Source organism: Cryptomeria japonica, chromosome 3 (genome assembly GCF_030272615.1).
Source record: "Cryptomeria japonica chromosome 3, Sugi_1.0, whole genome shotgun sequence".
Taxonomy (NCBI): Eukaryota; Viridiplantae; Streptophyta; class Pinopsida; order Cupressales; family Cupressaceae; genus Cryptomeria; species Cryptomeria japonica.
Window position 1 is genome coordinate 393766194 of NC_081407.1, and position 26404 is coordinate 393792597.

At 36.1% G+C, this 26404-nt stretch overlaps 1 protein-coding gene across 7 annotated transcripts in view; it reads right to left on the minus strand.

The window, feature by feature from the left end:
• The window catches only part of LOC131047875 (BEACH domain-containing protein B), a 273465-nt gene that overhangs the window by 133376 nt on the left and 113685 nt on the right, over positions 1–26404 (minus strand). For all 7 annotated transcript variants that reach the window (XM_057981681.2, XM_057981678.2, XM_057981679.2 and 4 more), the window contains one exon: positions 16302–16521. In XM_057981681.2, the coding sequence (XP_057837664.2) occupies positions 16302–16521 (220 nt within the window). The remainder of the gene's footprint in view (positions 1–16301; positions 16522–26404) is intronic.

Consider the following 26404-nt stretch of genomic DNA (forward strand, 5'->3'; position numbering starts at 1 on the left):
AATTGAAGGTTCACTTAGGACACCTAAACTAAGCAAACTGACCGACTCGAAAGCAAGATAAACCCAAAGCAGACTAAGCTAAAGCACGCCACACTAAGGCAAACCAAAAGCAAACAAACTAAAGAAAGCAAATAACTAAACTACATGAGCTATTCAAGATCATGAGTCAAATAACTCAAGGCAAATTAACAATAAGGCTCAACAAAACCTCTAAGCTAAAACACACGAAAAGAAAACCTACTCTAAAGCTATATACAAGACTCCTAGACTTAACACGACTCAAAGAAGCGAAATATGTACATGACTTTACATGATTTCTCAATATGTGCAACATGAGCATGGCAAAGCTGATGGTTCGCAGTCGAGCAAATTCATCCTTAAATACAGAAAAGCAAGCTCTCACCATGCATCTCTCATATTCAAGTAATTCCGCATGTAGAATAAGCAATTGAGGCAATTCATCAGGACCATGATTTATCCAAATGCAAGTTGTTTTCCCAAAACCCCCGTAGTCAAATTCATAATAACTATCAAAATTGAGAGTAGGGAAAGAGACAGCCTGGTGTCGTTCATGCTCGAGTGGAAGTGCTTGCTCGAATGGAAGTGTTTGCTCATCGTTCAGTGTGTTGTTGGAAGCGAGATCATCAACTGCTTCAAGAGATCGCCATTGGTGATGTACCATTCCACGAGCATTTGCAACATGTTGATCCTGATTTGCAAACTCTTCTTGAAACAAACTGAGCGCCCCTTCGAATAGCTCAGCCTTCTTTACTTTCTCAATGGCATCTTGCATAAACCATACATCCTTATGAAATTCCATGAGCATATCTTCAAAAATTAAGGACTCCTTGATAGATTGAACTTCAAACGTCTCCTCTAGTTGACCAAATACAATCTCTGGTGGTATCTCATTCTCAAGCATTGTCTCGGGATGCCGGGGGTGATGATGAATCACATCACTCACAATAGCTTGTTTGTCTTGAAAAATTTTGGCAGTGATTGCATTTGTGCCTCTTCCATGAGATCTTCCAACGCCCCCTCGAATAGTATGAGAGTAATGAAATCTTTGAGAGCCCCCTCGAATTGTTCTCCATACTCGAGCTCTCTTATGATGATCTGTAGCTCTTCATTCAATATGTCAACTTGATTGTCTTCTTCAAGAGTGCTTTTTGAAACTTCTTGTATCTCTTTCTCAAGGATCTCCTTTTGTAGCATGAATGAAAATTCTTCAAGGAATGAGTCATCTTCTTCTTTTATTGTTTGCTCAACATTTTGATCATCAGTTGTCTGTATTTGAGCATTCTCAACCACTTCAACTTTCATTCCATTATACTCTTCTTGAGGTGCAAGGCATGGTGAGCTAGTCATTGCAATACATTGATCATCAAGTGAACTTGTGGTATTAACGTGTAATTGCTTTTCTACGTTGTTTGATGATATAGCAATGTCTTGTTCATATGTTCTTTTGAATTCAGCTGCAAGGTACGTACTCCATGATCTATTCGCGATACACTCTTCTTCGGATAAGGCTGGCATCCCAAACCGGTATCTTACTTGGTTGATAGTACCAAAGAAATGGGACTCGCCCAGACTCGGTGAGTCCGAGTCCGAGTTAGGCCCGGCGAGTCCAAGGGGCTCAGACTCCGACTCGTCCGAGTCTGGCGAGTAAAATCGCCAGACTCGCCGAGTTGGCGAGTTTGGCCCAAACTCGCCAAACTCGGCGAGTCCCGAGCCCCGGACTCGGCCGGCGTCAAGCCAACTAAAAAACACAAAAAAAAATTATTTTGCAAAGTTTTTTTAAGTCTGTTTTTTTATGTTAATTATCTTCTATCCCTAAAAGTGACTTTCATTTCATTCACTTGCAAAAAAAGGAGTAAAGTGAGTTGGGAAGAAAAACAAGGGTTGGATAGGAAGCTCAAGTTTTCTTCAATTTGTCACATTGGAGCTGCATTGTGTTTCGATTCGATGCATCAAGAGTTGAATAGGAAGACTTTGCAGCTCGTTTCAAGCTTGTTGTAAGAGGTACGGTTGTTTTTTTTGAAGATTAGTTTGTTTCTTGTATGCAAAAATTCCATTTTCTATTCATTTATTTTGAAAGTTTTACATCTTTCAAAAATTTTTGTATGTTTGTATGTAGCATGTAGTATGTAGTTTAGTGTTGTACTATGTAGGGTTTATAAATTTCTTTTTTTTTAAGTAGGGTTTGACAAACTCTACTTTAGTTTTTTTGAATGTATGTAATATGTATCAATTTTATTTTGTATTTGTAATGTTTTATTGCAGCAAACTTCACTTTATTATTTGCCTCAACTTCAAGTTTCACAAAACTATCATAAAATGTCTACTTCAGCTTCTAGACACCCCATTAGAAAGGACCCTGCTTGGAAATATCATGAGGATTTTCCAAGGCAAGGAAAGGGGCAAACAAAATGTATGTTTTGCCCATAGAGGTATATATAGGCTGAAATACCATATTGTTGGTGTGCGTGGGCATGATGCCGAACCATGCCTAAAAGCAGTCCCTGAGGCCGTACGTGAATGTTATGTAATGGCTGAGAAGATTGAAAGGAAAAAGAAACAAAAGGAGGAGCGGCCATTGGGAGAGAGACAGTTTTAGGAAGAGGGACACAGTTAGGTTGTGTTGGAGGCCCTTATTCCTTACCTCCATATCGTCCTACTCAGTTTGCTACTTTTGGTGCTTCCGTTTCTGCTTCTGCTTCTATAAGTGGCAGTGCCACCGCCACTTCTCATGCTCCTAGCACTAGTAGTTGTAGTGGGAGTGCTACCATTGGACCTAGGATTTGTAAATCTAGGTTGGATTCCTTCTTTGTGCCTCGCACTATTCCTAGGTCCCAACCGTCGCTTGAGGGCATGGGTTGGAACAAGGAGGTCCATGATGCTACTAAAATGGCAGTTGGTAGGTTTTGGAGCTACAGTTGTATTCCATTCTTTGTAGCAAGATGAATGTTTTACGAACTTTTATGTTTGATAGCTTTGATTGTTTTAATTTTTATACTTAACTTATCTCATTGAATTTTTATACTTAACTTATCTCATTGAGTTTCTTTGCGACAAGTCTCCTTATTGGCAACAAATGGTTGATGCCATTACCATATGCGGGGCGGAGTTCAAAGCCCCTAGTGAGAGTGATTTGAGGGGACCCATTTTGTCCCAAATGGTGGATGATGTGAAGAAGGATTTAGATGAACGCCACCAGATATGGAGCACTAAAGGTTGCACCATCATGACTGATGGTTGGACGGATAGGAGAAATAGAACTCTCCTTAATTTTCTTGTTTCTTCCGCAAGTGATTGATTAATTTTAGTTTCATATAGTCTTTAATTTTTTATATTTTATCTAATGGTTTATTGAATGATCATTGACCTAGCTTTATTTTTTTATTTCAAGGGGCACCGTTTTCATCAAGTCCATTGATGCCTCCGCCCATTGCAAGAATGCCACCTACCTATGTGAGAAGATAGAGGAGGTGATTGAAGATGTGGATGAGGAGAACGTGGTACAGGTGGTGACCGACAATGCAGCAAATTATGTTGCTGAGGGTAAACTTTTGATTACAAACTAATTTTGTTTGCAAATTAATTACTATCTTGTAGTTTGTACCTCCATTAATTACAATTTACAATGCAACAAATTATGTTGCTGCAGGTAAACTATTGATGGAGAGGCACCCATCTATAGTTTGGACTCCATGTGCTGCTCATTGCATTGACCTCATGTTGGAGGATATTGGAAAAATCCCATGGGTCAAGAGATGTGTAGAAAGGGCAAGAAATGTCTGCAAATTTGTATATAATCATTCATGGGTGTTGGCTCTTATGAGACAATACACAGAGCAGAAGGAGTTAGCTCGTCCAGGAATCACAAGATTTGCCACAAACTTCCTCACATTGCAGTCCATGCTTAGGTCTAAGTCTGCTTTGAGACGTATGATTGTTGGTGAGGAGTGGTCTTCCTCATCCTATGCTACCACCCCTGCAAGGAAAGATATGGCAGACTGCATTTTTGATGAGCAAGGCTTTTGGGTCCCTTGTGATGAGATAGTGAAGGTAATTTTTTTATAAATTCTACAATTTAACTTCATGTTTTATAACTTATTATATGTATTCTCTTATTTGCTCATTTTTCTAAATTACACAATATTTTCAATTTTGCAGTTTGTTAAGCCCTTGGTGGTTTTGTTGCGAATTGCGGATGGAGATAAGCCCGCAATGGGCTATATATATGAGGGCATGGATAGGGCGAAAGAGGCCATCAAATTCGTCTATGGACGAGATGAGAGCAAGTATGGTCCCATTTGGGAGATCATTGATAGGAGATGGCATCATTAGCTTCATAGGCCCATCCATGCGGCAGCGTATTATCTAAATCCGGCATTCCGTTTTATCCCTTCTTTCAAGGCTGATGTGGAGGTCCTTAATGGGCTATATGCAATCATGGAGAAGATGGGACCTGCTAGTACTTCTCAGATAGACCTTTTTCGAGAGCTACAAGTGTTCTCAGATGCACAAGGGGAGACCTTCTCTCGTCATGTCGCCAAAGACGGTAGGACAACTATGATGCCAGGTAAAAATAAATTGTAAGGCTTAATTTTAGTTTTATTCAATACTATATTGTAACTTGTTAAATGAGTTCATGAGTGAGACTGATTTTATTTATTTTTCTCATTTCAAACTCAGGTCATTGGTGGAACTTTTTTGGCCCAGAGACACCAAATATTCAGAAGTTGGCCATTCGCATCTTGAGCCAACCATGCAGCGCATCAGGTTGTGAGCGCAATTGGAGTATGTTTGAGCACATACACTCCAAGAGGCGCAATAGATTACCTGTGGAGAAGATGAATGATCTCGTCTTTGTTCACTACAACCTCCGCCTGAGAATGAGAAAGAATGCAATAGTTGACATGTCTCCTATCATTCTAGATGAGGTTGATCTTGAAGCAAAGTGGGCCAATGAGAATCAGACAGCTCCTAGGACTCCTACAGCTGTATTTAGTGATGATGACATTCATTGGATCGACCAGGTAGATATAGAGGTTGTCGCTATAGCCATGGCAGAGGAGGAGCAAAAAGCACGAGCAAAGACAGGAAATACTGAGACTCAGAGTGACACAGCTGTTCCTGATGTTGGTGAGCATGACACAGTTGTTCCTGATGTTGGTGAGCATGGCATGGTGTCACAGGGAGCGACTATGGCTGCTGACTCATCCAAGACCTACTTTAAACGCCTTCACAGGGGGCCAGGGCGAGAGGGTGCATGGCCCTCTGAGCCATAGGCTTGTACACTTGTAGTTGTATTTAGTATTTACTATTTACCCTTGGTATTTGTATGAAACATTTTTGATGATCATATGATGACATGGATTTTTTATTCCATGAGTTTTGTAATATTGTATACATTTGACAATATTTATATATCTATGTTTGTTATTTTCTTCAGCTACAATTTGCGTTTATGCTTATGTGATTGATGTATACTTGTGTATGTAATCAAATGAGCCAAGTTTGATTATGTTTTTGTGTCTTTAAGGTGTATTCAATAAAGGGTGTCTGAAACAAGTTTTAAATCTTTAAAAATCTCCAAATTTTTCGCTTTCTCGAGTCCAACCGAGTTTGACGCCGAGTCCCGAGTCCCGTTTCTTTGGTTGATACCCATTTCGCACAATGGGCAAGTGAATTCGGAATGAGGTGCATTGTGAATCCTACACCACAATGGTAGCACTATGCCTTCTAAACGCATTTCACCATTCAAAACAAGCTGATTTTCAATCATCCACAAGAAACTTGAAAGAGGATCTTTTCTCTCGGGTACACTAAAATTGCTTTCTTCAGCTTCTGGCCTAGGAACATCCCAAAAGAAGGTCTTTCCTTGTACTACCAATTCCATCCTTGATGAGTATGTCAAACAATGCATCTCATCATGTTCATTCATCTCATGTCCATCTTAGAATTTGTTGGGGGGGCCCAAGCAATGATGTGGCAAGGCATGTGAAGACTTCTAAAACTTCCAGCTTTCAAGTTTGTGGGCCCAAGTAATGTAATACGATAAAGAGGGAAAAGAATGAAATATTCTATGCCTTGAAAGAACCTTTTTAAAAATCTCCACTTCAGATTTGGTGGAGCCCAAGCAATATGTGGCATGGTAATTAAAAACACTTAAAATCCCCAAGCTAAACCTCGATGGGTCCCAGCAAGGAAAGTCCTTAAAAATCTTATTTGATTCTCCATTTTTAGTGTGTGGGGCCCAAAAGGATGATATGATACGGTGGAGAGAAATATGAGGGGGGGAGTGGTAGGAAATGTCAAGGGTAGCAGCTACGTGGAGAAAGAGGGGGGAATGGGATGTTGGAGGAAAGGGGGACATAAGGGATAAAAATGATGGAAGGTAGGAAATACATAGGGTGAGGAGGTTTAGGATGTAGGAGGTAAAAGGGGTTGGTGAAAGGAGTTAGGATATATGGTGAGTAAAATGGAACGGGAGATATAAGGGGTAGTAAAAAGGGTAAGGGGGGTAGGGTGGTAGGTTAGAAAATGCAGGAAATGGAAGGTAGGTTAAGATGGGATAGGGATAGGAGGTAGAGTGGTAGGTAATGAATGGATAGGTCAATGGGTATGAGGTAGAGGCAAGCTTAGGGAAATAAGGTAGGTAAAGGCTATAATTGATGGGGTTAGGATAGGTGATGAGGATAGGTAGATGGGTAAGGAGGTTAGGATGGGGTATATGGGGATAGTGAATGAAGTTTTAGGATATGATAGGAAAAATGGAAAGGTAGGGGAGGGTAGTGTAGGTGAAGGGTATAGGTGATGAGATGGAAGGGGGAAATGGGGACGACAATGATGAGAGATGAAAATGAGTGAGATCGGGTTTGGACGCCCACTAATAGTGCTAGGAGAAGTGGAAGTGATTGTGCCTTGGCTGGGCAAAGGGAGTGTTGAACCTCACTTCATCCTTAAGAAAGAGACTTGATCAACACCTGAGCAACTACAAACAAAAGGCTAATAAAGACTTGACAACAACTAACAACTAAGCCAAGACAACTAACCTAGAAAGCATAAAAGTGGGGATCCCCATTTGCGATGGGGCGATGTGTGAATACCTCACAACAAGTCTCACCACTGAAACCCTCAAACCTTCAACTCTCAGAGCTCTTAGCCACAATCACAGAGAAATCAAATCAAAATGAATAATTTTGGCTCCACAATCATCCTTTTATAATCTTCTCAATAAGATCCCTCCAAATTTAGAAATTAGAAATTTGAATCAATTCCCTCTATTTTGAATTTTGAATATTTAGAGGGAAATTTACAAAAAGTAACTTTATTATTTTAGAAAGTTTCTTTAAAACACTTTAAATAAATGTGAAATTCCCTCTCTTTATAAGTTTGGACTTTCAAATCTTTAGAGGGAAATTTACTAAAAGTGACTTACTTTATTATTTTAGAAAATTTCTTTAAGTCACATTTAAATATTAATTAAATAATATTATTCATGTACACTTAATAGAATAATATTAAATAATTAGTATTTAATTCCCTTAATTAATTATTGGCCTACATGAATTAGATAGACTAATAATTTGCCTGAAGCTATTAGATTATAGGGTCCATTACAAGGGTAGGGTTGTCTCTTAATCACAAGTGTCAGGATTTTTAAAAACAAAAAACATGGCTTTCTTTTTTTGTGAAAATCATGATTGGGATTCTTGATAAGTTGTCCCTAGATTTAAGCGATGAAAATTTCAAACCTATTCAAAGAAAAATCGCATGAGTTTTTATTTTACAACTCGCATCGGTCTCTCTCTTAGAATTACACTTGCTCCTACATAAATTCGCTATTTTTTTAAGAAAAAAGGGAAAAATCACAAGCAACTATTTTCATTTGGTAACTGTGTTGGTCCTTTGCTAATTGTGTTGTTCACTATTAAGAGCGCATTGTTTTTCTACTTTGGAAGATTGCACAAGTAGAAAAATTGAGATAGATTTTTCCTTGATACTTGGCCACCTAAGGGATGTTGATTGTAACTAGGTAGAATGCGGATTCCAATTGCCTTAAGGCAACATTGGAATCCGCCAAGGGCTGGGCCCTTCTCCTCTCACACGCTACTCTTAGGGCTAGGCCCTTCTCATCCCACACGCCACTCTTAGGGTTGGGCCCTATACATCACGCATTCCTTAACACCACGCTACTCCTCAATACCACGCTACGTGCAAGATAACATGCTTACATGAATAGGGCCGACCCTATCTAATAAAGGGTTTCGGTTAAAGTGATGCAAATAAATTAAAGGTTATTAGTTCATCATAAGCCGACTTGATTAGGAGTGGTTGCTCTCCTATAAATAAGACATATACCTCTCACAATATCATTAATGCAGTTTCAAGTAAATGCGAAATATATCCTTCTTGGGTAGCGAACTCCTTTGCAAGCAGCAGATCACAGCGAACTTCATTCATAGGTAGCAGATTATCAGTTAGGTCACAGCGAACTCAGTGTATGTGCTGATCTAATTGGTGATCACAGTGAACTCCATGTATGTGCAGATCTAATTGGTGATCACAGCGAACTCCATGTATGTGCAGATCTAATTGGTGATCACAGTGAACTCCATGTATGTGCAGCATATCTAATTTGTGATCACAAGTTATCATCAAAGACGGGGATCTCCATTGAAGGCTCAAGCAAAGGATTGTGAACTAGTTGAAAGGTGCATGCACAGCAAGACAAGTTAGAAGGACTGTAAATCATGATCACTGTCAACAAATTAGCTGTGTAGTCTTCTATATCATCTTCCTTGTGACTGCAACTTCTATACTCCAGATAAGTGTGTAATTGTCAATTGAATCTAAAACCATAATCAGATCTGAGGATCTTTTCTGGCTCGGTTTTTCCTCCTAGGAGGTTTTCCCAGGGTAACTTTGTCTTGTCTCTTTTGCATTCATTTCTTACTATGCTTAAATCTGAAAACCAATAAATCTAATTAACCTAGTTAGAAACAAATTCTGATTTTCTGAGTTTCATCTAATCTGAAAGTACTAAAGTTAACAAGGGAAACATCCCCCAACACCACCATCGCCACTGTCACCTCCATCGGAAACATTGTTGGGTTGCTTTCTATATGGCACGTGCAATTACATATTTTGCAACCTTTAACTTCATGAAAACTAATTAACCTTTCATGGGGCAGTCACAATGTTGTTGTATTTTAGATTGTTCCCTAAACATTTCAACTCACATCGATTTGAATATCAGCATCACTTCCCCATCACCACTCTATAGTCGTCCCCCTGCTATCCCCTTGCCGTCCCCAAATTTAGGCCCTTGGTCCTCTCATCCCCAAAACATGTCCTCACATCCCCGCATCCCTCCATCAGAAAACTTTGTGGAACTATGCGTTTAACCCACAACTAGGGTTCTACAACTCGAGACAAGTTTTCTGCTTGAGAATCTTGGGACGTTTTACATTTCCAAACTTACTTGACAAGGTTTCTAAAGTATTTTGATGATTTGTGGGTCTTTTGGAGTCATCCGAGGTTTTTACCCAAAAGTTTTAATCAATGGTATTTTTACAAACACATGGAGCTTTTGAATGGCTAGGGCATGAAAAATTTCCAAATTTTGTTGCAAGTTTTTGGACCATTTTTTCACGATGACTAGGTTTTCCAAATGTGACAATTAGTTTTCTTTTATGGGAAGATGCTCTACAATGTGCAGCCAAGGTGTTGTTGAACTGTGTGGTAGGGTTTGAAGATGTAATTTTAAACCCTAGGTATGTTAATCAGATTTATATAATTGATTATGCCCTAGGTTGTAATCAGATTTGTGGTATTTTAGTAAACCAACATAGATTAATTGTGCCCTAGATTGTAATCAGATTTGCAGTATTTTAGTAAACCAACATAGATTAATTGTGCCCTAGATTGTAATGAGATTTGCAGTATTTAATAAGCCAACATAAATCAGAAATAGAACAGTAGACAAACAAGCATACCCTGGGAAAACCTCCAAGGAGGAAAAACCCAGCATGAAAGACCCACAGGTCAGATTATATATTCTCCTCTAAATATAAGTACAATACTTAGCTTGAATCTGATCTTCACATATCAGATCTGTCCCTTGTATGCTTCAAAGACTTGTATCAAAATCCACTGTGTCCTCTTGGACAATTTCGCACCAAGCTGAATAAGTTCGCACTCTTCCTTAAGTTCGCACCCTTCTTAAGAATTCACACAGCAGAGCTAAATCGCCTTTGTATATGATTGAACTTGATGATTGTGGTTGACTTGCAAATTGTCATTTATTTATATGCATCTTTTATTCTTTGAAATGTAAGTCGGCCTCCTTGGTTTTTGGCGCCAATGTTAAATGGCATGTATTTAGCATAGCGTGGCATTGTGAATAGGATAGGGTCACATTACCCTAGGATAGGACCCGGTCCTAAAGGGGGTTCGGATGTTGCCTTAAGGCAATCCGAACCCCTATAACCCTAGTTACAATCAACAGAAGATTTTACAAATTATCATTTGGGTTTTCTATAAACTTCGAAAATCGAAATTCATTTAGATAAATATTTCGGTTTCAACTTTCACAACTAGAAACTAAAAATCCAAATAGATATACTGTACAAGAATTTATGGGAATAGTTAATGAAAATGAAATACTTCCTAGTCCATTGTTCCATAGGGATGTCTACCCCCTAAAAAACCCACGTCTCTAGTAGGCAGACGTGTTCGAGACTTGAGGAGTTGAGGGAAACATCCCCCCACAGCACCACCACCTCTGCCACCTACGTCAAAGATGTTGTCAGGTCACTTTCTATATGGCACATGCCATTACATACTGATTGCAACCTTTAACTTCATGAAATCTAGTTTACCTTTCATGCGGCACTCACAAAGATGTTATATTGTAGATTTTACCCTCAAGATTTCAATTAACCTCAATTTGTATATCAACGTCGCTTCCCCATTGCCACTCTGTTGCTGTCCCCTCACTGTCCTCACGTCCCCCCATCAGGAAACTCTATGGAACTATGTGTTTAAACCACGATTAGGGTTCTACAAATCAAGAAACATTTTATGCTCGATAATCTTGGGACTTTTTCCATTTCCAAACTTGCTCCACAAGATTTCTAAAGTTTTTGATGATTCATGAGTCTTTTGGAGTCATCCAAGGTTTTTACCCACAAGTTTTTTAATCAATGGTTTTTAATAAACTTGTGGAGTTTTTGAATGGCTAGGGCATGACAATTTTCCAAATTTTGTTGCAAGTTTTAAGACCATTTTTGCACGATGACTAGGTTGTTCAGATAATTCACTATTAGATATTAAACAAAGGAGATGAAGGCTCCTTACATACAGATTAAAAAGACGATGTTTCTAAAAAGAAACAATTGGTTAATTGTAGCTAAAACAGAAGCTATAAATAGCAACAAGGTATTAAAACTCTAAGACTAAAAATTACTTAAGCTGACAACTAAGATGACCATTATAGAAATAATATGATATTATTCTAATACCCTCCCTTAATGGTCATCGTACTCACTACACTATAGAAGACACTATAGATTTTTTTAATCACAAACTCAAGAAGGTTGCCCCTTCTCTTTAGAACAATCAACTGCTACTAAGACCCTCCCTAGATTTGAAGAATGTTAATGACCAAGAGTACCAAAATTCATCCAACCTGATGTAACGCTTACATGTGAATTACTAAGTCAAAGAAAACTGAAACCACGATTTTGAGGAAAAATCGGCAAACCCTCCTTAAGAGCAACTAACACAATTTTGTCAAAAACCACAAAAACTTTTGTAGATGAGCACTGAGCATTGTTCACCCTAGCAACTCCCAAACAGACTGCAAGATACCACGTTTGCAAATGTTCACCCCAGCAACTCCAAGTGCGACCAAAAACAGACTCCAACAAACCACTATTTTGGTGGACAAAAAGTCAAACCCTGAAAAGTAAAGTTACAAATCATTGTTTTCATGGAAAAAACAATAAAAACCCAAGAATAACAAAATCCCACACGAACAAGCACCTTCGCGAAGTACAGATGAAACACAAATCTTGAAGAGAAATAACAAACAAAACCCACCAAGAAAAAATTGTGCATGGCAAAACATTACTTCTTCATTTTTTAAGAACAAAAATTAGAAAACCCTAACACCCAGATTGCTTGAACCTCCTTGCAAAAAAAAAAACTAGATCTGTCGAAGAAAACAAAGAGATCACGCAAAAAATCCATGAACAGGGCTCAAAAAAAACCACGTGTAGGAAAATAGGTCACATAGGCTAAAATAACCATATTTGCGGCAAAAAACCTTGCGCACAGTCGTGTCGACTGCTGCCAAAAAAAATCGCACGAAAATTTTGTCCAAAAAAACACGGCCACAAAAGAAACACCCACAACGAAAGTCGCCATTAAAATACCTTTTCATGAGCATAAAAACGAACACGCGAGGAAAAAATCAAAAGTAGGCCCAAAAAATCAGGTCGGAAAAATGCGAAAATCACGCTGCTTGGAAAAACTGTCGGAAAAAATCAATCCACTCAGAAAGCAGGAAACACAAAAAAATCTGCGAACGAAATTCCACGAAACACAGAACATGTGTAGCGAAAAACGCATGGAAAACCCTCAAAAAGGCAATGAAAAACAACGCGGCCCGGAAAAGAAAGTCACGTGCAGAAAGAACACACCCAGCAACCCTCAAGCGACCAGACACAAGGCACGAATAAGAAACTTCCCAGTTGCAAAAGAAAGACCCCCATCATGACCTTTAGCAGACAAAAAACCCACGAAAAAATAATCTGTGATTTTTCACAAAAAATCCCTTCGAAAAAATCACCCATGAACGACAAACAAAAAACAGGTTGAAAGACCTTGCGAAAATACCCTCAAAAACATTCTATGAAAACTACCCACGAATTTGATAAAATTCGCCAGAAAAAACTTCGTGAGGGAGTCAAACCTAGACCGACTCCCGCTCTAATACCATGTTCAGATAATTCAATATTCAATATTAAACAAAGGAGATGAAGGCTCCTTAAATAGAGATTACAAGACGATGTTTCAAGAAAGAAACAATCAGTTAACTAAAGCTAAAAATAGCAAAAAGCTATTCTAAGTCTAAGACTAAAAATAACTTACGCTGACAACTAAGATGACCATTATAAAAATAATATAATATTATTCTAATATAGGTTTTCCAAGTTTTATGGGAAGATTCTCTACAATGTGCAGCCAAGGTGTTGTTGAAATGTGTGGTAGGATTTGAAGATTTTAAATTTTATTATTTGGGTTTTCTATAAAGTTTGAAAATAGAAATTCCTTTAGATAAATATTTTAATTTCAACTTTCACACCTGGAAAGGAAAAATCCAGATAGATTTGATGCACAAGAATCTATGGGGAAAAGTTAATGAAAATGAAAAACTTCCTAGTCCATTGTTCCAAGCGGATGCGTCCACCCTAAAAAACCCCACATCCTTAGTAGGGGTACGTTTCCAAGACTTGGGAACTTGAGGGAAGCATCCCTCCACAACACCACCACCTCTACCACCTCTATCAGGGAACTGTCGAGTTTCTTTATCTATGGCACATGCCACTACATACTAATTGCAACCCTTAACTTCATGAAAACTAGTTTACCTTTCATGGGGCACTCACAAAGATGTTATATTGTAGATTTTTCCTTGAAGATTTCAGTTCACCTCAATTTCTATATCAACGTCACTTCCCCATCGTCCTCCCGCTGTCCCCTCTTCGTCACCAAATTTAGGCCCTTGGTCCCCCATCCCCGAAACCTACCTCATGTCCCCATCTTCCCCCATCAAGAAACTTTGTGGAACTATGCTTCCTATAGATGTTAGTAAAATACTACAATGGCAAAGCAGAGATGGTAAAACCAAAGCCGTTATTGGTCTTGCCCTCTCCGATTCTAAGTAACATAATGTAGATTTGGTAAAATCATCTAGAGAAATTTGGGATTATTTGAATACAATATTTGGAGCAACAACAGTTAATGTAAAATTATCTTTAAAGCTTCAACTTTTCAAGTTCAAAATAGATTAAGGAACCACTACATCAAGCAATGAACAATCTGATGTCTCTTCTTCGACAACTAGCGAAGGTCAATGCTATAGCGGATGATCAATATGCTAAAGCTATTTTAATAAACAGTTTTCTCTTTATATTCAGCAATGTAATCTTTACTCTTAGTCAACTTTCTTCGAAAACTTTGGAAGACTTGATTTCAACATGTAATCTTTACTCTTAATCAACTTTCTTCTAGAAGTTTGGAAGATATGATTTCAACTCTTCTATTTGAAGAAAAGAAATTATTGAGGAGATACAATAGATGATTCTAAACCTAATGTAGCATTATATTCAAATAGTAGAAAATTTGATAAGGACAACAGAGGGACAAAATGCTATTATTGAAATAAAATGGGCCACACAGCTTGGAACTGTAGACTTTGAGCAAATGATGTTCTCAAAAGAATGCTCAAAGAATCTAATGTGGCCACTGTTGAAGATCCTTTTGATGTCAACAATGGTCAAGGAGAATTTGCTTTTTAAGCATTTTAAAGAAGTCTAGTTCTTTGAAGGCAGATAGGAAGCCAATATAGACAACTCAAAATGGATGGTTGCCTAGTCAGCTTGGAAGTTTGTGATACTGGGAATCATACCCTCCTGAGTGTTATGAGACAACTTGATGGGCTCAAGAAGTGTAGCTCAACATGGATTGTTGTTCAATGGTGCAGGAGATCTATAATTCGGAAGTTCAGGGAGGTGGTAATCTAGGAACTTGGGAATTCAGCTCAGAAGCTACACCTTTACGAAAGTTTGAGACAGCTTGATGGAGTTCTACCTAGTGCATGGTCAGTTTTCAAAGAAAAGCTTCTGAAGAAGGGGAATTCGTGGATTAGAGTGTGTTTAATTTGTTATGTTTTTTCTTACTGATGTATGTCTTAAGCAGGGCGGTGGGTGGTATTAGAATAATAAATTATTAAAAGGTAAGGCTTACAGATGTAATAAAGCTGGCAAGTGTTTACTTTTCATTTTTCTTGATTCATGTTTTAGCTTTAAGTGAGTCATGTAATATTTATCCGTTAGGGTGGTATCTTCTCCAATCTCTATATAAGGAGATAAACCTCTTCATAATTGTATCCTGTTAATTAATAGAATATTAGAATATTGTGTTCTATTAATTTTTCAATAGGAATTCTTGTTGTGGAGATGCTATCAACCTTGAGTCTCACTACCATCATCCAGTTCATCAAGCTAGAAACATAAACAAATACATACAAAAAAAAATGTAAAAGTATTTTGTCGAGATAAGGTTTTAAACCAAAGTCTTCTACATTGTTTTGTTTTGTTTTTTTGCCCCAACAACCAGTGCCTATTTCTGTAGAACCAAGTTATATTTAAAAATTAAAACACCCGAAACATAAACCTAGCTTGACAAAATAAATCACCTATTGAAGATAGATTTGATTAAAAATGGTCACAAATAGCATCTTTTGTGTTTTTTCAGGGGAAAACCAGAAAAAAATTATAAGGCTTTGATTTATTAAAAAAAATTACAGTTCTTTTGGAGGCAAAAATTGCTAGACCTGACATTCACAATTTTCATGAATCATAACCATTCATCTGTGACCTACCATATAGATACATCTCTTGGCATATTAATCTGTGACCTATCATTATGATGGTTATTGCACATATGCTAAATCATGTATCCTCTTTGAAGTCAAACTTCATGCTTGGAATTCAAGTCATCTTCTGACATTTGTAGCCATTATTAACTTCCCAAAAATTCAACAAGTTATTGACATTATATATTCATACAGAGAGATTTTGGAATGCAACTTCCAATGGTGCAGTCTTCCTTCCTAAGCGTCCACTCTAATGCATTCTTTTTCTGTCTGTTGTCAAAGTCTCTCACTGAGACCTCAGAACATCTCTCAAAATAGACAAGTTTGAGATATGTCATCACATAATTGCCAAAAGTACATTGTGGTGGTGTCTAGTTCATCCTTATGTAATGATGTTTGTTAGAATGTACCAAACTTTGAAAATGCTGCCAGATTTATTTGAGTTGCGACTGCACATCCTTCATGTAGATTACTATTATACCACATAAAGATCCATTCTAAAATATATGCCTTAGCACTACAAATCATGACAATCATTTCTGTAACTCATGGAACTGACTATGAAATCAGAGAGAGCAAAAAACAAAACCAATCCAATAATAAATATTAGTTTCATGAAAAGTACCTGAGATCATATCCTTTGGATAGATTTACTAACTCGCCCATTGTAGTTGATATGCCAAGGCCATCCATTAAGACTTGAAGGCCACCAATACTTTTGAAGTGATTCTGTGCACGTGGATTTGCAATCAAAGCTGATTTTAGAGTTCTTAATGTCAATTGCTCTAGGGGCATTTCCATTAATTGATTCTTTAGCTGCGATCTCCTTAAAACTCGTAAAAGCTCTGCAAAATATCAATAGAATTACATTATCAACCCACTAAGATGCATAGAATATAGAGATTAATACACAAATGATGATCCAAAACTGTCTCAGCTTCTAGGTGTTATACAGAGAATTTTAGAACATTCACTGAAATAAATCCATAAACTGTTTATATATTCTGTTATATCAAAACATCCTACATATTTATTGCAGCAAATATAGATAGATATACGGATAGAATGGCTCTTCTTGTTATAAATGGAAATCCGAGAGAAAGACAAGGTAGATAGTCACTGAAAAGTAAAATACAATAATTAAATCAATACAGGCAGTCCAACATTGCATACAGCAGCAAAGATAACATAAAAGCACAAGCAAACAAAAGCAATCTAGAAAAAGCTTTAAAAACTCTTATTTGATGTTTCAATTCAAACTTTAAGAGAACAGAAAGAATACTGAGCACTGTCATTTGCATTTAGCCAGAAACCATTAAATTCTTTTAATCTGCTCTAAATTCTTTCCTCATATGATGCAGAAAACCAGTACTTCATTTTTTATAATATTTGAACTAACAACAAGCAACAAATTAGCGAATAAGAAAACCATAAAGTAAATTTTCAATAAACTAGCCAACCTTAAAGCACAATCTTCTGATTCAACTTTGCATTTTTTGTTCTCTGTCATTAACAAACAAATTCTTTCTTTATTGCCTGTATTTCATTAACAGCAAGGATTTATGACCTCTTCTGCTAGAGGCATCTGTAAGGAAAATGAACCCAATTAACCACAAACATCAAAAATATTTTCCATGAGGGTACATGTCACTTCATCCAATTTGAAAATCTTGCAGAATGTGAGAGACCAATGGGTCTGGAACCTTTCTTTTTGTTTTAACATCATCAGACAAACAAGGAGTTCTTTTTTGCAATACTTCTAGTTAATAGAAAGAAGTTTGCAACTTCTTTGAGAGGCACTATTATAAATTCAAAACCAAATATAGCATTAATTACACACAATGTAAATATGTTTCCAAAAGGTTCGTTCACTTTGAAAATATTGCTGATGGGTAGACCAATGAGTTTGGAAACTTTTGAAAAAATATCAGATTTTGTATTATCAAAGCATCTCAACAGTCTAATTGTTAAGGCCACAATGTATTTCAAGCAAATGAATAAAATGAAATATTTCTGTGAACTAATAACTAATGAACAGGTAGTGGGTGTGTAATTGCTTATGTAAAGTAGCGAAAAGAAGAGTGCCCACAGAAAATGCAATAGAGAATTGAAGAGCTCAGAAACAAGAAATAAAATCCTGGAAGACTCTTCAAAGACAGTAAAGTCAATAAATATGCAAGACTAAGCAAACAATAAACTAACAAGAAGACAAGTGCTCAAGAAAACTGCAAAAGAAAATTAAGGAGTTCTAAAATGAATCTAGGAACTGGAAGACTGTACACAGATATTGAAAGGCCTCATAAAGTCGATATAAATGCCAGAGTAAGTTGAATTAAAGATAAATACTAAAATTCCTGTAGGATGTTCACCATTTATGTGCAGGCATCAAACTGGTCTAGTATAGTAATGTGATCATTGGGCCACTTCCATCCCAAGCAATGATCAAGTATGTTTGTCTACTTATGTATCAATTCCTAGATAAATAAAAAACGTGTTTTTTCTATGTACTTGGTAGTGTATCACGATGATAACAAATAACAACTATTGGTACCTATCTTGAACTTCATCGTAGACTTAACGTGTCAAGATAAACCAAAACTTTGTGTCTGACTCCATTTTACAAAGTTTGTAAATCAGTTTATATCTGAAAAGATTGCACCAGAATTTGAAACCATTGAGAACATACCCATAGCATAAATAATGTAAATCCTTGTCCATAACAGATGTCTACTCTGATATCTCTCTTCTTAATGATGAAGTGATTCTTCCACTGTAGGTAAAATAATAAATCCTAATTATGGAAGAGAAATCCCACCCTGGAAGTAGAATCCAAAAATTATGGAGGTGTGGAGATAGAATTATAAGAGTACTTCAAGAATACCTATGGCTACTAATATTTGTCTCTCAAATTTGGGGCATCAATTGAAAAGGTAATCAGACTGCAAACCAATCAACAATAAATTGATTCCTAAACCAGCTATATGACCGAATCTGTGTATGGTTCAAACCAAATCCATGATCCGCTCCAATCTGCCAACGGATTTGAGCAAGATTCAAGATTGTGAGACATAGATGAACCCAAGAAGATCCAAGAGAAACCAGACAAACATAGCGCAAATCAATCAATCCCCTACATATCTTTTAATTTTTTTAATTTTCTTTTGAATTTTGCATACTTAGACTTTGACCTAGGTGACCTAAAACAAATTTCAAACTCTAAAAGTCACTAGTTCATTTTAGCTCATTCTATTGCAAACACCAAATATCATTCCAAGAGGATGAACATTCATTTTTGTTTGTTAAATCAAGACAAGAAGTTGAAGATTGATCTTTGAAGCTTCTACAACGGTAAAATAGTCATTGCTACATATTTGCAAGTGCCCATTGGCTACCAAAAAGATAATAGAAGAATATTTTTGCAAAGAGGTAACTTTTTCTCGTACATTATTGTTTTACAAACACGATACAATCTCTTTGCTTTGTTATTTAATGTTCTTGCATTCTTCTACGAATGTATCAAAAGAGCTAGGTTTTATATATCTATTTTTTTGTTTTTAAAATTTTATTTGTTTTGAATATGTTGTTTATAAAACTTCTTGTCATAGTATTTGCAATGAAAGTTAGTTCTACCTCTATGGCCCAACCCTATGTGACCAAAAATGTGAAATGGAAACTGCAACAGCAACAGCAATGTGACAAGAAACAGAATATATAAATGTTATGTATAAGAAACAGATTTTATACACATACATTTTCAATATTCAAATTTATTATAAAAAATACATATTTAAAACAACTTTATAAACTAACTTAAAAAAATATTTTTAAAAAAACATGTTTCTATATTAAATTCCCCGAGTCTCCGAGACGGGGATGGCAGGGGACGGGGGTACGTGTTTCCAGGACGGTGATTTTTTTTGCCAATTTTGGGGACGGCTAGGGGATGGCAAAGGGGACGGCTATATAAAAATAGGAAAAATTAAAATATATAGGGAAATTTAAAATATTCATATGAAAACATGGAGAAAGCATTCACATATACATTATAGAACCTTAACATATAAGAACTAGTAGAGTTCTTATGCCAAATTTGTGTTAAATTGAGAGTCAAAGTCAAATTGCTTATAGAATTCATTGTCAAAATTCACTGTCAATGTGCAGAATTTATGGGGACGTCCCCTAGGAGTCCCCTATCCCCGGGACAGGGACGCCTGAAAAAAATACCGGGGATGCGTCCCCGAGTAACATAGAATTTAACTACAATTGACAATAAAAATATCAAATAAAAAAATTTAAAATATATCATTAAAGAAATCTTATAAAATAAAGATTAAATTAGAAAGTATAACGATAAACACAACTTGGCAAGCTCAGAAAATTTTAAGTTCACTGTCACCGAAAATGGAGATTCCCTGGCAACAACAAGAAACAGGATAGGCATCTTAGAAATGGCGATTCACAATGGTAAACACATTTTGCCTATAAAAATACAAAATGGGGCTGCTTCATCACATTTTTGGCAACAGAGACCCAACCCAAATTCAAAATGCATTTGAGTTCTCTTGCATGGAATTATGCAGATATGATACAACTAATTCCAAGTGGTGGAAGGTATAATTGCATTTGCCAACTATATAATGCAAGATATTCAAGCTATTGAAGGTAGGTGAAGTTTAAATTTTATGCTTTTACATTTAACTTCACATTAATTAAATTTATTTATTTTAAACTTATTTACTAAAGTCATAATTTAATTGTGTATTCTAATTTTTCTTTAGAGTTTTCTTTTTATTATTTTTTTTTTTTTGACTAGGTTGTTGAGACCAATTTTGCTTCTAACACAATCATCTTGAAACAATGTGTGAAAGTTCAAAAAGGCATGGTGATTAGCCAACTTGGTCCACATAGAGGCCAAGCAACTCTTACTGGGATCGTGTTGAGTATCTCCTCAGTTTCACAGAACTCATTTTGAGCATGATTCATTATATTGATATGGACAAGCCTTGCTTGAGAAAGATATATCATGGCATCAAATCAATGATTGATTGAAGAGCATCATAAAAGAGAAAGAGCAAGATCCTAAAAAAACATTTTTCAAACAAGTGCACACAATTATTGAAGAAAGATGGAACACAATGACCACCCTACTAAATTTGCTTGCCTTTGCATTGATTCGAAGTCACTAAAGGGTACAAGGCAACATTTCATAGACTCTTCCCTAATCCTAATTTGAAAGATGCAATCACGAGTGATTTCATTGATTTTGTACATTAAAATGGTCAAAGTATTGAAACTCTTCACAATAACTTCAAGGACACTCACAATAGGTGTTAGTTCTATGGCCCACACTTCCAACCACTCACAATAAAAAAAATTTATAGCAATAAAAAATTTATCACAAGTTAAACAAAATTTTATTTTTTAATGTTTAAAATTTCAATTATAATATTTTTTAAAAATTATTTTTATAATGTGCAACTCTATCTCTCTATTTTGTTTTCATAGGTTGCCAATTCGTCTACATCTGAGGGTAATTAGAGCACATTATTTCATCCAATTAGTGTATGTGCATTTAAACTGACACCTTTTGTACAAACAGCATAAGTATAAGGATGGGGACACAAAGTTGTGGGATATAGAGCCAAAGCGCATGTCATGTCCCCTCCTTGATCATTATATATAACCTAAATGAAGTAATTATTATTAATGAACATAATAATAATTATCAACAAATAATTACTTCGAATCATTAAATATTTATTTATTTATAAAATATCATTATTTCATTAATATTTATTAATTATTCTTGAAATATTTAAATAAAATAAATTAATATTATATTTGAAAATATTATAAATAAATATTACATATTAATAAGATAGTGATATTTAAATGTTTGATCAATAACAGTGTGTAACTGTAGTTGATCAATAATAAATTAATAAGTAAACATTCATTATCATAATAATTGTAAGAACCCTGCTGGTTCTAATCTTCTACTGATGCAAATGTTGTCTTGTTTTTGTAATTTCAAAGGTTTTGAAGAATTTTAAGCAAAAAAATAACAAGTGTGCCAAGCAAGAAATGCACATAAAACTGAATTGACAAGAAGTAGAGAGCAACTGCAACTAATATTAAGTATCAGGTAATTGCTACAATTGAAACTAATACATAAAACATACTCGGAGGTCCTATTATTTAAATAAGAAAATTTTGGAACTTGCCAGCCAAGATTGGGAAATCGACCAAAATAGGTGTACAAGTCCATAATACAATTTCTCCAAGCCAGAAATGAGATGAAACCACCTGAATATGCTAGGTGTTGGGAATGGTGCAACCAGATTGCAAAATAGGAAGGCGTTTCAGCCTCCCAGACAAAACGTCCCTTTTTTGGACCCCACATGCCAAGCAAGAATTGTACGGCCAGCAACAGCAACTTGTACAGCTGCTTATTGAAATGAAAGATGCTGCTAAATGGGGCAACTAAACCTGAATGCCCTTTCCTTATTGAAAAATCTGCAAATAACTGAAGAAAATAACCTCTGATGAAGCACAATAAGACTCCTAAATGAAACTCTCTCAGTTGCAATAATTCAGGTGATCTTTCACAGCCTCAAAATCATAGAACCATGAAGAATTATCATTCTTCAATAGCAAACCCTCTGAAACTCGTCTCAAAAAATCCACAAAGCAAAAGCAAGCAATTTCAAATAATCAATAATGAATTGAGGTTGAATTGCTTTTTTCCCTTATAACCCCAAATGGCATGAGTTCCAAGAAAGTACACCCAATTGCCTTTTAAAATACATTACATGCATTTTAATTACTTTACATAGTTATAAAATGAATTTGGGCGAACTTTTTTCATTTTAGTGATTTTTAAAGTCACTTTATAATATTTTAGTGGCTTTTTAATTTATACAAAGTCACTTTATGACTTTATAATATCCATATAAGTTAATTAAATAACTTAACCACTAAAATATTAATATCTCCCTCAATATTTAGTCTTTTGATGAGCCGTTTGAAGCTAGGATTAACATTGTGTATCCCCCATGTGTCCAGGTGCCATGACTAAAAATAGCTTTGCTGCTAGATTGACTTACTATAAATAGTAAGTTCCTCAACTAAGATCAAACACTGATATACAAAGGCCTAGAATTGAACCTGAGACTGAACTGAAGACATGGAGTGACAACAATCTCCATTAACTACCACTGAGACTCTCTATACAAACATATTAGCCTACGAGAGTCCAAGTAATAGGGTATCCCTCGAACTCTGATACTCACGAAAAAAGGGAACATCACAGTCCACCCTCCCTAAAATTGCTTGTCCTCAAGCAATCTCTACTACCCACCAGAGGTCCAAAAGATGATCTCGAAAATGTCCCACATCTCAAACCGACCCCGATAGCATCAACATAAACACAACTGCGCAAGGACAAACATCATGCCGACTACCCAACCCCTGCGCACAAGAGTAGTGCATCAATTCAAGAAGGCCAAGGATGAACTGGTATACTCTCAGCACACTGAACATGATGCAATGCTAAACTGTAAACCCTGTTTGGAATCCCGATATACCCAAAGAATCCCAAACTCTATACTCAATGCTCGGTTGAATGCCAGGATCCCAAATCCTGAATAGAAGATTGCCAAAATGAACATCCTAAAACTTCTGTTGCTCAACACTGATCCCAACTTCACCATACCAAGAGTGGTGAAGCCAACCAATAGGACCCACCCAAACTGCAATGCTAACCCGGTCGCCATGTCCCAATACAACCGAGACTCGCATCCATCCGTACTATGGAGCTAAGAACTCCTGAAGGTGTATGTATCATAACCACTATCTCCATCCTCTGCTAAACTGTCATGGATGTGTTGATTTTGCAAGTAGTCCCCCACCAACTTGCAGCTGCTGATTCCATCTACTGAAGATGGTGAATACCCATCCCACCAAGGATGGTATAATCTCGGAGCCAATCCACACCGATGCATCATCAAGTCCTCCACATGTGGATCAAAAGAAAAATGATGAGCACTCCTCATTGTGTAGTTACGATAGAAAGCTCCAACATCTGTCAATGGCTCATCACTGACAACAATATCCATTAATTGCCACTGAGACTCTGTATACAAACATATTAGCCTACGAGAGTCCAAGTAATAGGCTAATCCCTTGAACTCTGATGCTCATGAAAATGGGGACATTTCAACAATGTAATTAGAAACAAATATAATAATAAACAAATTCAGGAAACAAATATTCAATAAAAACAATATATAACAGAATAGCATTCACCCTAATCTATCAATAAAGTTAATTATTAAATCAAATACTGACAGATGGTGTCAGAGATTGTCCCCTCAACAATAGACAGTGATATTCAGCAAGAGTGATTGGTAATGAGTATCAGTTTTAATCATGAAGGCAGCAAAACATTCACTAATACTAATCACAGGGTGGTCATGATATTAACCGATTATTTAATATCCTAAAGTTGTGTATGAAGGGATGTGATATTGTTGAAGATCCTATTAGCCAGTAAATAATATTGTTACCAACAAACAAATAGTATCACACAACCTTTATAGGAGAAGAGGCACGATGGGGTGAAGATTTCCCACGCCTCTCCAAAGAGGCATGAAAATGTATAAAGTATGTCTCATTTCCATTCGCAAAAGGGGACATATGAATGGTCAACAAGATTGTCCAGATCAGAGGAGGATATCATCTGCAATCTTCAAATAGATGGGAAATGATTATATATACTGTGCCATCGATGAGATCAGAACTGAACTGTTATTAAGTTACAGGCAATAACACCTTTGTTCTTGAGGTTATGCATAGGGGATGTTCTTAATATGTAGGCCTAATATATGAAGCCTGATAATGTCTATATGCAGAATTTAATAGTCATATTATTACTATTATAGGTTGCAATACGTATGAATCATATTTAATTTTATATATAATGGCAGACCAGACCTGATGCATGTCAGATCTGTCTGCCTTACAATCACTACTATACTAACAACAAATGTTATTAGGCAGCCAGCAAGGATAGGAAAAGCTCAGTAACAGGTATGTGTGGAAAGGATTTCTGATTTTATGGAATATAACAGCCAATAATCTATATATCAAATCCTATATGAACTTAATAAAATTAGTGGCATTAATATGGAATAAAAGCTGAACAAGCAATCAATATCTAAATATTCAAACAGCTTTAAAATGTATATATATATATCAGTTAATGAATCAAAGGAATATAAGTATAGTCAGATGCTCAGTAAAGGGAGGAATATTATCAAAGAAGTTCGAATCACACCTTTGGCAGTCAACTACTGTTACTGCAGATCAGTAATTGGTGTCAGCATCCTATGAGAATAAATCCCCCTTCCCTCATTAGGATTAGGAAATAAGCTAAGATAGAACTTAATGTAATGAAGGTTAAATGTGTTATAATACTAAATCATGTAATAATTTAAGAAAATATGAATCGAAGCATAAGAATGTATAATAATATATGTTAATTATTAGTAATTGGCAGCCCTCCTAATAGGGGACATTACAGCACACTGGCTTGGATGCTTACACTTCCCAACATAGAACTAGCATTGCGTGTTGTTCATCTAATGTTCCTACATCATCTAATGTCAATATTGTTGACTTTAATATTGTTGTTTGCTGATCAAATCTAATTGTTGAGCTTAATATTGTTTTTTTACATTGAACTTGAACTTTGAAGTTGAACAATAAATACTTTACCATATTTATCATTTAAGTTTTTAATAGCATTCAAGTTTTTGGTAATTTTGTTGTCTATGTGAAGCTATATGATATTCTCATCTTAATTCCTACTTTTAGGCTATGTATGTGTGTGTATGTGTGTGTGTAAGTGTATGTATGTATGTGCATGTATATATATACACATATATACATACTCTCACGCACACATACTTTTTTTTTTGTAAAGGCAAACCCAAAATGAACACAACACAAAGAGAAGAATTGTAGGATACATGACCCTAAACCAAGACCCATACCACAACTAGTCACTTAGTTAACCGATGCTGACTGTGTTATTGGATTATTTCCACATTCATACGATTTTCTTACGAAGTCCTTTGTAAATACTGAAAGAAAAAAAAAAGAAGCAAAGGTATCAAATGTAAATAAAGAGGATGAAAATGAAAATAACCCTTTCAAGTAAAAATTTAAAGACGGGAAAAGGTGAGATGAGCCTTTCAACATTATAAAAACCCTCTTATTAAAGGGAGAATTCAAGAAAAGTCCATTAAAACTTGGAAAACATGTAAAACCGTTAAAGGATGAGTATGAATGTAATTACATAGTTATTAAACTGTGTGCTGGTTGGAGCCACCCTTTAAATTTCTTGTAAACCCTTAAGAGAAACTGAGAAGCCCATTGTCAAGATCATTCAAGGAAGAAAGTTGTTCGGTGGGCTACAGGTATTGGAGAAGGGGCATACAAGGTATGTCCAACTCTGGGTACAAGGTACACTTAAGATTGTACTGGCCAAGGTTTTGTGTTTAGCAGTTGCTTTGTTGTATATATTTTACATCATGTGTTCTACTATTTGAAAAATAATTGAATAAAATAATTACGAATATACAACCGTATATAAAGGAATTACAAGATGGTATTCTAAAAAGAACGAACTGTAAAGCTAAAGCTTCAACATGAAGCTTAAAATCT